Raw genomic sequence first — 14,138 nt, 5'->3', positions numbered from 1 at the left:
ATGACACTCTTAAAAATCAAGTATTTCAAAGTCACAATAAAATATTTCCTTAAGAAGATACAGATGTTTCTGTACTATTTTTTTTCTTTAGGATTCAAATTATAGCACTAACTGCACATGACTGGAAAACCAAATTTAACAACACTTTTCCAAAGTTGAATTTTTGCTTCACACTTATGAGCTGTGTTTTTATGTTAGTATATTTCAATTATATGCAATTTAAATATGTCAGTGAAGAAAGCAGATTTTTGAAGAAAATACTATCCTAAACAAATCTTTTATAAAAAGTTTTTCTTCAATTTTTTTTTAAATGTTTGATAAAATTTCCTGGGGTCATCAGGCATTTTAGTGGGAAATCTCTGAGTGGTCTTCAGATTCTATTTCTTCTCTTGAAGCTAAAACTGGACAGAGCAATAATGACTTGGATTTCAACAACCCATTGTTGAGCATGGAAGTCTGATTTACAAGTAATTCTGTGTTGTTTTGTTTTTACATAAGGAGACTCTGTGATTACTACTGTGCAATATTGGAGTCTAGCGATTTTCAGAACAAACTCTCAAGTGGAGGCCATCACACCTCCTCTGACTTCATCCACAGGCTGGGTGGACCGATATGGGCGGGGTTTCCATCAATCTCATTTGTCTCAAGTATTCAAGTACTACTTTGGATATTTATTCGAGCTCTTTGTTTTGATACTTTCTTCAGGACAAATTATGTTCTTCCAAGAATGTCTCTTCAGGGATTCTAACTGGGGCTATTAACAATCACTAATGTCTATATACAGAATAATTCATCTGCAAGAAAAACTATTTTTTTTTTTTTTTGAAATGGAGTCTCACTCTGTCGCCCAGGCTGGAGTGCGGTGGCACGATCTCGGCTCACTGCAAGCTCCACCTCCTGGGTTCACGCCATTCTCCTGCCTCAGCCTCCCCAAGTAGCTGGGACTACAGGCGCCCACCACCATGCCCAGCTAATTTTTTTGTATTTTTAGTAGAGATGGGGTTTCACTGCATTAGCCAGGATGGTCTCCATCTCCTGACCTCGTGATCCACCCGCCTTGGCCTCCCAGAGTGCTGGGATTACAGGCAAATAAAAACTTTTTAAATCAATTTCTGGGTCAGAGTTGGGAAGTCAGTGAGTTGGATTTTATACTTATTTCCCTCACCAAAAATGATACAACAGTAAGGGGTTCCTAACTAAAACTCTATTAGTACTTTAGAATTTATACTAAATCTACTCTTGAATATTTCCCTAGGTCAAACATCTCTCAATACAAGAATGCTATTTTTTATACTATTAATAATGTTGAAGTGCATAAGATTTTATAATATACTAATATTTTACATGTATTTTCTCAAACTCCTGACCTCAGGTGATCCACCTGCCTCAGCCTCCCAAAAGGCTGGGATTACAGGCGTGAGCCACCATGCCTGGCCATATTTTACATGTGTTTCTACCGGGCAATTGGTGGGATCATTTCTTTTATCATTCATAGAAGTGTTTAGGACATTTTTTTCCTTTTTTCTTATTATCACCATTTGGGACGGGGGTTCTCTGCTGTTGCTGCTGTTGTTAATTTTTTCTTCATATATATATATATACACACACACACACACACACATATATATATATATATTTTACTGGTGTGGAGATACAGTTGAGGTGCATAAAGAGAAGGACTGTGATGTGCAAGGCACACACTCCTGTACTCAGCTGAGTGCCGCAATACACAGAAGCCTGCAACAGCTGTCAGAAGCCCGTGGCGGCTGGACTGCTGCTCTAATCTACGCTTCCTTGCACCTGTGTTCTGAACCCTTCACCAAGTGACTTGGCTGTGCCCATGGTGAGAAGAGGTGAACACTCCTCTTCACCCCATTCACCGATCTGGGTGTGGCCGTGTGGCTTACTCTGGACTACAACAGACACTGGGAGCGCCTACAGACAGGCTTGCAGTTTGCTGGCGTCCTGCACTTTCGTCCTCTGCCATAAGCAGAACCGATCCAGGTGGGCACTTGTCCCGCAGCGACGAGACACCTGCAGGACTCTAACCCACGTCCAGAGCAGAGCCTGGCCCGCCCCTGTGCAAAGTCATCAGCATTATCACAGCAAGAGTTCATGCAGGCTCTAACTCCCCCTCCAAAATATCTTCCACCCTTTCTGTTTCCTTATCATATCACAGTCCATACCAAAAATTACCATTAGCTTGCATATGAGAACTAAAACATAGATCATATTTTCTATGTTTAGTCAAAAAACTTGCCTATGATGTGTATTGTTTCAAAGGCTGACAGTTTCTCTCCAGTCTTGGTTTTTTGGCAATACGAGCAACGGATGTCTGGGATGAAAACTCTGCCATATAGAATGTAGCCTACAGAGCACATATTCAGATTTATACCTCCTACATAGATTACTACATTCTGAATGGCATGAACTTTCCAATGAGTAAGAGTCACTCACTCACCTCTCTTCTCTATTCCCAGTCCTTGAAATAGTTGACTTCAAATGTTTTCACCTAAGGTAAAGGATGATATATGCAAAGATTTTGTACAAACTCCAGGGAATTCCCGAGAAATACCACAAAGTCTGAATCTATGGAGACAAAGGAAAATTGTGTAATGAGTGGTGCTTTCCTTTCATACAGTGCAGCAGACAGGATCCCAATGTGGGAAGGTGAACACGTCGGCCCTAGGCAAGCAGAGGGCCTTAGCATGCTGACTCTGCGGGCTCATCCTGAGGCTAGAGCAGCTGTGTGGGCACTGGGACTGCAGTCCTTTCACCTGCCCGCCCCAGCCCCACCATCTCTTGCCTAGAGGTCATTTGGTCGCCCCCTTAGCATCAAAGGCAGAAGCTATGAGAAAGAAGGATAGGGAAAGGGATGCAGGCCAGTTTTCAAATCCGGCAGGAGGAGCAAGGTCCCAGGGAATATGTGGTGGAAGGTGAGCATCCCGACCTAGGAAGGCATTGCCAAATGCAGGGAACACAGTCACACCAAAGCCTATGTCCATAACCATCATGGAAAGTAACTAGGCCTTCTGACGAGAAATATACAAGGGAAGGCCCATGCAACTAAAATACCACGATATTTGAGCAACAGAGCGAGAAAGAAGCCAACGCCATAATCTAAGAAGCTTAATATGGTGCTTGAATATTTGGGGTGAATAATTACTCAATATTTTAAAGTTTTCTTTGTATAAATATATTTTATTACCTTTCTTCCAGAAGTCACACTCACCAAAATCTATTCTTCTGCAATTATACCAATGAAATAGGAGCTATGGCCTCTGACCCTTTCCCGCTTTTGAGTCTAGGCCTTTAAGGAAACTACAACATCATTATGAAGACTGGGAAGGAACAGCGTCATGGGCACCGCTCTGCTCTACATGAAGGAGCCTGACAGCATAAAGCTGCCAGATCCCGTGGAGAGAGAAAGCTGCAGCCCCAGGCAGCAGGGAGCCCTGCAGGAAGCCGCCTCTGCAGGCTCACAGGAATGCCAGCTCCGGGTTTCCTTCCTTTGTTCACTGCTGCTTCCCAGGTGCCAGACGGAGCCTGGAACTCAGTGGCTGCTCAAAAGATATTATTGAATGAGTAAATGAATGGAATTGCACAGGAGTGAGGCCACAGTTTGCAGTTTAGCTGCCTGTCACGGTCGTCACCCAACCACCATTGCTGGAAATGTGCAGACAAGCTGTGCCTCTCCCTGTTTAAGGGAAATGTATTGAGATATCATTCACATACAGTGGCACGTGCTCAGGGAGCCCCCCGGGATGATAGAGCTCACCATCACCCCACAGAGCATCTCTGCCCTATCCAGGCAGGCCCTGGAGTACACTCGGGTCTGGCTTCTCTGGTGAGAGGTGGTTTGAGTCTAGAGACTTCACAGAATCTGGGTCACAGAGCACGCACCCTTTTCCATCTGGTGTCTTCCACTCAGCATAGCGGTCCCAAGATCCAGCATGTCTCTGCTAGGATCAGCGGTTTGCTCCTTGGTGTTGCTGAGGAAAATTCGACTGCACGGAATACCACCGTCTATCCACATTGGATAGACACCAGATGAGTGCTTCTGCCTGTTGTGAATGAAGCTTCTATGAACAGTCTCATACTAGGTATGAAAGGAATATAAATCAAACACTAAACCAAACGGAAAAGTCAAGCTGGGAGCTGCCTCCCATTCTATTCCTAAATAAGATAGCTATAAAGATAAAAATGCTGTTCCTCCCTCACAATTTGCTCACAAGGAAATTCCTTGTGGAACAAGGACAGGCAGAACTCAAGTCATCCCTCTGCTCACATGAGACAAACGGGCATCTGATTGCTTCCTCCACCCTTCTGTTTCACTCAGCCAGACTAAGGCATACGTGACTATTCCGGTAAATTGTGCAGTCAGTGAAAGGCGAATCAGAAACTTAAAAGAATGCAGCCATTTGTCTCTTATCTACCTATCCTCTGGAAGCCCCCTCCCTGCATTCACTTGTCCCGTCTTTCTGGATAGAACCAATGTACATCATACGTATAATGACTGATGTCTCATGTCTCCCTACAATGTATAAAACCAAGCTGTTCCCTGATCACCATCATCAGGACCTGCGGAGGTTGTGTCACGGCATGTCCTCAACCTTAGTAAAATAAACTTTCTAAATTTATTAAGACTGTCTCAGATACTTTTTGGTTTACAAAGGTGTTTGTGGACATGTATATGCATTTCTCATAGATAAGTACCTAGAAGTTGAATTGCTTAGACATATGAGATGCATGTTTAACTTTTTGAGAAACTCCCAAACATATTTCCAAACTATACCATTTTACACTCTGTCAGCAGAATTTAAAAGTTTCCACAGAACCACATCCTTGTCAACGTTTGGTATTGTCAATATGTTTAAGTTATCTAGTGAATGTGTAGAGACATCTCGTTTTGGTTTTAATTTGCATTTTCCTAATGATAAATAATACTGACAAATTTTTTCTTTCATATTGTCATATATGTGTCTTCTTTCTTAAAGTGCCTAGTCAAATATTTTGCTCATTTTTTTATTGCTTTTTATTATAAATTGTAGTTTTTTAAATATTATCTTGACACGTCTTTTGGCTAATATTGTAAATATTTTCCCCCATTCTGTGGTCTACTTATTGTTTCCTAATGCTGTCTTTTGAAGAGCAAAATATTTTTTTCCCTTTATGGAGACAAGATGGTTAACTTAGCTATTCCAAAATATTTTTAAAATTCTAGTTTCTTTTAAAACAACAACAGCAAACTGCATGGATTTGTTCCACATCTTTGAAAGAAAAACATTATTTTATTTATTTCTCAGTGGAAGATAAGTCAGTAAGACTCCACTTAGGCAGGTTTTGTTTTCGTTTCGTCATGCCTCTGCAATGCTCGGAGTCACCCACGCCTTACTCATTGCGGCTGGAACCAGCCCAGCCTCCTCACTCCTCCCACAGCCTCTGGCGCGGGGCGCTCCACGCTTGAAAGCAACGTTTGCGGTGTTTAAGTGGAAACGTTCGTGTTTTCTTGGTGACTGGTAAACGGCTGTAGATTACAGACACGCGGTCCTTTGTATGTAACAGAAGGCTTTGAGTGTTTCTGTGAAGATCACCCTGTGAAGAAACGGCAGCAGTGAGGGCAGCTGAGGCGTGACGCAGCCCTGGACGTGGGGTCGAAGAGGAGCTGTGCGTGGGGTCAAAGAGGAGCTGTGCGTGGGGTCAGAGAGGAGCTGAGTTCAGGACAGGCATGGCGGCCGCAGGAGGAGGGCATGGCGGAGCCCAGGAGGGGCAAAGTGGGCAAAGCCAGGGCTGGAGAGGGGAGAGCCAGGATCAGTGCCACGTCCCACAGGGATGGCACAGAAGCCTGAGAGGCCACGGTCAAATGTGGAAATTGGCTTTGCCAAATCTTGCATTTCAGAGAGAAAAGGCAATATGGCATTAATGCTTGCCTTGTTTAATTTTTATAATTTTCCCATTCTTCCTGCCAATAGCTTGCTTTGTTATCCAGAGGGTAGCTACGGTTTTAGCTCACAGTGATGTCAACTTGAAGCTTCTCTCCACAAGCAGCTGTGACCTCAGCTGCAGTGCAGTCAGCCCTCCCGGCCTCCTTCCCCAGCCTCCCTGGTCTCCCAGTCACAACACTTGGTGCTGGCTTCAGAGTGGCTGCAAGGGTACGGCCCCCAAGGCCTAGGGCTGATCAGCGTGAACAGTACCCAGCACACTTGCTTCAGAAAGTAAGAAGAAATAGGACACAAGCTACTTGTTCTCATGACTATAGCACAAACGATGAAACAAAACATCTTCCTCCAGAACAGGGCAAGTTGGATGGATAGTGATCTGGACAAAAATTTCCTGTAGATTTTGTAACTGGGGTTCAGTGAGTACTGGGCTCCCCAGAGCATACATGTGGAGACAGTTAAGTTGATCCAATTTTCCAAGACTCAGAGAAGATGTATTTATATTAGGAATATAAACTTGCTATTAATGCAACTTCAAAATGTCCAGGGCATCTGTTAGAAAAAAAAAAAAAGAGTAAGTCTAGGGCTGGTTCGTGCTGTTGCTATATGGAGGGGATCCACGTCCAAGCCTGCTGCTCACATGCTGGGACACATTGCCTCGGCCTCCATCTCTGGGAGTCCCACGCTTTCTCTCCTGGGTTGCCCCACTATTCCTTTTGAAGTCCTCATGTTAGTGACAGTTCAGTTTTCTCTTCAACTTCAAAATTGCAGACAACCTAATTTCTACTGCTTAGTCAAGCTTGTTTCATTTATCTTCCATGTTAACTTCATTTATATTAAATTTTTAACCTTCTGGAATCTTTGGCCTCTTATGTGACAAAAATAGGCATTAAATTATATCATTTCTTAAATTCTCTGTTGAAAACTCCAAATAAATTACTGAATATGATACAGATTAATAAGAATTTGGGCTCATTGAATGTAAGATAAATTTCATAGCTTAAGGTAATTTCACACCCCAAGGGACTTATAACCTAAACACAAAGCAGATAACCAAGATTAACTGTCAGCTGTCCACTGAAGAACTATCTCAGACAAAAAATAAAATTTGGATTAGCTCTCCATGGTGCATGATACTTTTATGAACCATCTCTTTTGGGTTGGCAGCTGCAGTGTGTTCTGAGAGTATGTTAATGCTACAATAACAGTAAGAATAAAATTAAGTTGGGAACATACAGAAAAAAAGAAATTGATTACATTATTCCTAATGACGACTTGAATCAAAGTTGGCATGAATACATTTTTGTCAGAAAGGAGAAAAGAAATGAGAGAAAAAAATATAAAAGAGCGGGCAGAATACCTTTTTGGAAAAACATATTTGTGTGAGCCATATGAAATTGCCATTCAAAACCATTTGCATGTTGGTCATTGTGTGTGGCTCAGTCTAGTCTTATCACCACGGAGATATCTGCTAGATATCTGAGAAAGATTTCTTGGTGGTCCTGTCAAACGGTGAGTTGGTGCTGCCACCTGGTTCCTCCAGGCTGCTTGACCTGTAGGTGGGTACATGACTCACACAGGTTATCTTTTTCTCCATTAAGCAGTCAAGCATTTGCTAAACAGTGATAACAGCACCTTTACTCTGAAAACACCCAGGCGTCCTCCTCCAATAAGTCTGAAATACACACAATTTTCTTTAAGCTAAGGAAAAAGAATGAGCTCCCACATCTGCAAAGAATGCCTTTAAACAGAATGTCAAAAACGAACAGAAATTGTTTATTCCAGCATGTTCAGACCACCCCCTCGGTGGCCAGACTTGGGACCACGATCACATTCTTGCTTTGTTGTCTAAAGAACATGGACTTGCCAAAGTTGTGCAAGCCCCATGACATGTGCCACATGATATGAATCATCTTATCACGCAAGCACCAGAAGGAGTCTTCACAGCCTGTAGTTACGGAGACAGCAGGCTAGACAGAGCCAGGGCTCATCCTTCCTCCCCCGCACATTCCTTATGGGGCTGCCGGGGCCGCAGGTAGACAGCGCCTGTCCACAGGTGTGTGCGCAGCTGTGGGCTTCTCACCAGCCTGCATCCACTCGGTGAAGTAGGACCACCACAGACCACAGAAAGCTGTCCTGGGGCATGGGTGAGCGAAGACTGCGGGTTCTGGTAGCAGGTGACCCGGCCTAGTGTCTCAACCTGCACTTTCCTCAAGACGTGAGCTCCCTGGCCTGCAGCTGAGCCCTCCTGGCCACCATGGTTGCACTGTCCTGTGTGAGGTGCAGCTGGAAAGCCTGGCTCAGTCCTCGTCACACAGACCTTGGAAAAGGCCAGGGCCTCTCAGCCTGATCAAGTCGACAGATTTTACATGGGAAAAGCAAGCCTTTAAATGGATTTTCCAACACAGAATGTCATGGCTTCCCTCTGTGGCACAGCTCTTGGCAAGTATTTGGAAAGTGAGGCTAAGAATAACAACAATGCCTGTCAAACACACAGGTCTATTAGAAAAATGAGATGATGAAGTGGAATCAAGTGAAAACTAAAAAGCTCTACATAAATATGTTATTTTTATTACTACCTTTTGATGAAGGCAGAGCAACCAACCAGTTTTATGTTACAACACGTTGTTCACTACTTCAGAACATTTCATTATGGATAGAAAAGTACAGATAAAAAATAAACATGATACATCTCACCATTAGAAAGGCAGATCTCTGAGGCATCCACTCACAGCACCACCTACTCCTCCTCTGAGTGGTATGGAGAGTACTGCTCATTGGAACCAGGCAGGGGAAGCCTCTTGAGTCCACAGCGGCCAAGTCCTTGACCCCAGGCCAGAGGTTACACCAGAATCCTGCCGTCCATGCCCCACTGGCTTTGTTCTCTGCTTTCCTGGCTGCTGTCTTCCTAGAAAGTCTTCATGGGCAGAGGACTTATACTGCTATTCTTGTACTGCAACCTGACACAACTCTCTTCCTAGCAGTGGCTTTGCCAAGTTTGTTTTGTCCTGAGTCTTCCCCTGATAGAGGTCTCTAATAGATTTAGTATTTTACATATTAGAGTTTTCTTCTTTGACATTTATTCAGCAATTATTATTTACATTAAATAATTTAAATTTCTTTTTCTTAGAGTCACATTTGACATAACTGGAGTATGATTTACTTTGGAAAAATTTATATAAAAACCATAGCAATATGTGTCAGAAACAATATATGTCAAAATTTTAAATGATTTACTGAAATTAAGAATATTAAATAAGACTGGCTTTCTTGCCCTACATCTGCTTTATTTATCTATTTTTAACTAGTTTTAAATAAATTTCATTTTAACAAAGGGGAAACTATATTTTTAAATGTTTGGGTAACTCTAAGTATTGGAAAAATAAAAATGAGTTATTTTAAAATTTTGCTTCTCAAAAATGTTACAAGAAAAGAAAAATGCATGCACATTTATGGTCAATGTGTGAAAGTTCCAATAAGGATCCCAGGAAGTCAACACAGCACACTGCATCTCTTGTGAAAATAGAGACAAGTGGTGGCCGGTGAAGCTCTGTGGGGGATGAAAGCCCCCAGCTCCCTGGCTTCACAGATAAAAGAGACCACTCTAGATCAGGGCATTCCTGGCTGGTCCCAGGGGTCCTCACATGGGGCATCACAGGCTGCTGAGGTTTTCTGGAATCTTGAATTGACTTGGAAGCATCCTCACTCTTCTAGGATCCTATAACCATGGGGTCCTGGGATCTTAGGAGTCCAATATATGCAGATTTAATTCCCAGGACAGCTATTTATCGCTGATGAACGTGTCCAGGCAGCCTGTGGAGCCCTGCCTCGGTTGTTCAATCATCAACTGTGGGAGGAGGGCCCAGAAGCCATGTTGTGCACAGAGACAAAGGTCCTGGGACAGAGACCATGCTCACCACACAGAACCCATGGGCGGAGGCCACACTCACCACACAGAACCCACGGGCAGAGCCCACACTCACCACACAGAACCCATGGACAGAGCCCACACTCACTACACAGAACCCACAGACAGAGCCCATGCTCACCATGCAGAACCCACAGGCAGAGGCCACGCTTACCACACAGAACTCACGGTCAGACGCCACGCTCATCATGCAGAACCCACAGACAGAGGCCACACTCACCAAGCAGAATCCACAGTCAGAGGCCATGCTCACCATGCGGAATCCACAGGCAGAGGCCACACTCACCAAGCAGAATCCACAGTCAGAGGCCATGCTCACCATGCGGAATCCACAGGCAGAGGCCACACTCACCAAGCAGAATCCACAGTCAGAGGGCATGCTCACCATGCGGAATCCACAGGCAGAGGCCACACTCACCAAGCAGAACCCACAGGAAGAGGCCACGCTCACCATGCAGAACCCATGGGAAGAGGCCACACTTACCACGCAGAACCCATGAGCAGAGGCCACGTTCACCACACAGAACCCACAGGAAGAGGCCATGCTCACTACGCAGAGCCACGGGCAGAGGCCACGTTCACCACACAGAACCCATGGGCAGAGGCCACACTCACCATGTGGAGCCATGGGCTGACTAATCAGAAGACCACAGCCAGTTAGGACTGTTTACTCCTTTATTTTCACTGCCCAAAAGAAATTCTCTCTTTTTTCTTCTAACTCTAATTATCAAACAAATACTATATTATGTTTTATTGAAGGATATTCTGTTTCAACTTTATCAAATTCTATGCAGGAGTACTGGACGCCACTTCCATTTTCCCAATGAGGAGGATCCCTTTTAAGGAGCAGAAAGACGTAAAACTATGACATGGCACACACAGGGGGAAGGAGCTTGCATAAAGGGGAAATCTGAAGCAAGTCTCAAAGTATGAAAAACAGTTGCTGCTTCTGGCCTGGTGATGGATGAACCACTACTTCTTGTTTTTAAGTTGTTCCTAGTAGCATTCCTGGGCCCAGCTCACAGGTCAGTGATTACTCAGCTAGAAAGAGCTGGAGTTTACCATCCAAGGTAGCTGTGGCGAGCTGTAATTGAAAATAAAATACCGTGTAATTCCAGTCGCCTTTTATTAATTGATAACTCTATAAGAAAATAAGCCAAAAGTGTGTTATTTTCCTTATTTGTAATGTTCTGGAACATCAAGTAAAATACATTAACATAGTAGAATCTATATATACAACAGATATTATGCTGACACTTAATTAATTCAAACTACATTTCACTGCTGTTTTAATAATTTTAGGTGCCCTTGTCAGAGCCGATCCGTCTATTGTGCACAAAAGGGCATGGAACATCCTGGTTGGCGCCCACATGCCTCCCTCCAGGCAGAGCTGAGACGCAGGCTGCAGGAGAGCACTCCTGATGGAGGAGGAGGAGGAGGACGTGCCAGGAATCCACCCCACCCAGATAGCAACCGTACTGGCAAACTTGGATGTACGCACTTCCAGTACTTTTAATTTATGGAGTCTGTTGAAGGCTCACAACTTCCAGAGGAAGACTTGAACTATAAACTTGGTTAATTTTTGTCAACTTCAGATTCTGGCACATTAGCAGCTCCTCCTCCCTGACCCCTACCCCCAGGCACACCTTTCAAAAGCGATCTGCACAGGGCCTGCAGAACCCAGGATGGGCAGAAAGCACCCATCCTCCAAATATCAGGGATCTCTGCTCTGATCAGCGATGGATGCTTCTTCTTATAGAGGGTGCAAATAGGAGGGCAGCCATTGTTACCCTTCCCACATGGCTACAAGCCTCTTTCCTCCAGGAGAAGCAACTTCCAGGGCTTTGAAGGAGTCGGCGCCCCTGATCCTTCCTCCAATTTTCTCTCTTCCCCTTATAGGAGCCAGACAGTAAAAAATGAGACATTCAGAAACAACTATGTACTTGGGAAAAATTAGAAAGTAACTGTAGAGGCCAAGGTGGGTGGATCACTTGAGGTCAGGAGTTCGAGACCAGCCTGACTAATGTGGTGAAACCCCATCTCTACTAAAAACACAAAAATTAGCTGTGTCTTGTGGCAGGCACCTGTAATCCCAGCTGCTTAGGAGGCTAAGGCATGAGACTCATGTGAACTCAGGAGGTGGAGGTTGCAGTGAGCCAAGATCATGCCACTGCATTTTAGCCTGGGTGACAGAGTGAGACCCTGTCTCAAAAAGAAAAAGAAAAAAAAAAAGAAAGAAACAAAAGAAAAGAAAACAAAAGAAAGTGACTGTGCATGCCACAGGAAAGGCTCAAAAAAAGAACTAAGAAGATGTGAAGTTTACAGCTGAGGCTGGTCCTTGGCACAGAGTCAAGCTGCAAAAATCAAAATAAACAGAAACAATAAACAGAACAATGACCAAAAAATGAAACCCAGGGAAAGGGGGAGAACTTTACTTCAGAATTACCACAATACTAGATTCAATTGTCAAGTTTTCAATGAAAGATAGCAAGGCATTCAAAGAAATAGGAAAGTATGGCCTATTCAAAAGAAAAAGATAAACAAAGTAATAGAAATTGTCTCAGAAAGGACTCTGATGGCATATCTACAGCACAAAGACTGTAAAACAATTGTTTTTAATTACTCAAATAATTAGAGATGTGGATAAAGTGAGGAAAATTATGTATGAACAAAATGGAAATATCAATAAAGAGACAGAGAACCTAAAATGAAACAAAAAACTTAGGAGCTAAAATATAAAATAATTGAAATAAAGTATTTACTAGAGGAATTCAAAGGCAAGTTTGAGCAGGTGAAGAAAAAATAGAAAACTATCAAGTCTGAGGCACAGAAAGAAAAAAAAGAACTGAAAAAAGTGAACAGAGCCTAAAGGGCCTGTGGGACACCCTCAAGGGGACCAACTTATGCATTGCAGGAGAAGAAATAATAGTTGAAAACTCCCTAATTTGATTTTATAAAATGGCTATAAATGTATATCCAAGAAGTTCAATAAATTCCAACTAAGAAGAACTGAAAAAGTCCCACGCTGAGACACATCATCATCAAACTTTCAAAGGCCAAAGGCAAAGAGAGAATTCTGGAAGGAGCAAGAGAAAAATCTTATTACACACAAAGGATTCTCTGAGATTATCAGCAGATTTCTCATAATAAACTTTGCAGACCACAAGGCAATGGCCTTATTCCCTGGGCTAAAATAAAACTCAAACAAAGCCCCAAAAAATTCTCAACCAAGAATCCTATACCAGCAACGGTGCCCTTCAAAAGTAAGGGAAAAATTAAGACATTCCCAGATAAATGAAGCTGAGGAAGTTTGTTATCACTAGACCTGCCCTGCCAGAAATGTGTACAGGAGGCCCACAAGGTGAAATAAAAGGAACCTAGACAGGAATTTGAAGTTGTATGAAAAAATAAAGATCTTAATAAAGGTAAGTACATGGGCAGTTATAAAAGCTAGTATTATTATAGCAACACTGTATAACTCCACTTTTTGTTTTCCACATGATTTAAAAGACTAATACATTTTTAAAAAACTATTAGTCTAAAAGCTAATATTATCATAACTTTGGTTTATAACCTCACATTTTATTTTCTAAATAATTTAAGACATTGATGCATTTAAAATAATCACCACTTTATGTTTTGGAGAACAAAATATGTAAAAATGTATTTTGTAATATCAACAACTGACAGGGGTGGGGACAGAGATGTAAAGAAACAGAATTTTTTGTGTTATTGAAATTCACTGGTATAAATTCAAATTAGAGTGTTATAACTTTAGAATGCTACATGTAATTCCCATGGTAGCCACAGAGAAAACAGCTATACAATATACACAAAAGAAATTGAGAAAGAAACTGAAGCATTTACCTAAAAAATTTGCTTAACAGAAGAGAGGGCCGTAATGCAGAAAATAAGGGACAAAAAACTATAAGGTATATCAAAAACAAACAGAAAGATGACAGTAGTAAGTCCCCCATTGTCAGTAATTAGTTTAAATGTAAATGGATTAAATTCTCCAACGAGAAGGCAGATTGACAGAATGTATTAAAAACACATAATTCAACTACACTGCCCCTCAGTATACTTGGGGTATTAGTTCCAGGAACTCCCATATAAAATAAAATTTGCACATACTCAAGTCCCATAGTTGGCCCTGTAAAGTCTGCATATACAAAACTTGGCCTTCCATATATGTGAGTTTTACATCCTATAAATACCGAAATTTTTATTTGCATTGGTTAAAGAAATCCACATACAAGCAGACCTGCACA

The 14,138-nt window shown here is 42.5% G+C and overlaps 1 protein-coding gene across 15 annotated transcripts in view; it reads right to left on the bottom strand.

Annotated features, from left to right (window-relative positions):
* Positions 1 to 14,138, bottom strand: part of LOC105487638 (WD repeat domain 27) — a 304,221-nt gene that overhangs the window by 49,428 nt on the left and 240,655 nt on the right. For 7 of the 15 annotated variants that reach the window (XR_011623219.1, XR_011623220.1, XR_011623218.1 and 4 more), the window contains 2 exons: positions 11,514 to 11,759; positions 10,529 to 10,951 (listed from right to left, as the gene is read on the bottom strand). The exons of 3 other annotated variants lie outside the window; for them this stretch is intronic. Coding sequence is in view for 5 of the 12 variants with exons in the window: in XM_071096155.1 (XP_070952256.1) it covers positions 12,075 to 12,221 (147 nt within the window). In the remaining 7 variants the exon portion in view is untranslated. Of the gene's footprint in view, positions 1 to 2,461; positions 2,590 to 10,528; positions 10,952 to 11,513; positions 11,760 to 11,780; positions 12,222 to 14,138 lie in introns of those variants that run through there. 5 more of the 15 variants (XM_071096153.1, XM_071096154.1, XM_071096158.1 and 2 more) reach the window with 3 other exon arrangements.

The sequence above is a fragment of the Macaca nemestrina genome, chromosome 5 (assembly GCF_043159975.1).
Source record: "Macaca nemestrina isolate mMacNem1 chromosome 5, mMacNem.hap1, whole genome shotgun sequence".
NCBI classification, from domain to species: domain Eukaryota; kingdom Metazoa; phylum Chordata; class Mammalia; order Primates; family Cercopithecidae; genus Macaca; species Macaca nemestrina.
The sequence above is the reverse complement of the archived record's forward strand: the minus strand, read 5'-3'. Positions and strand labels throughout refer to the sequence as shown.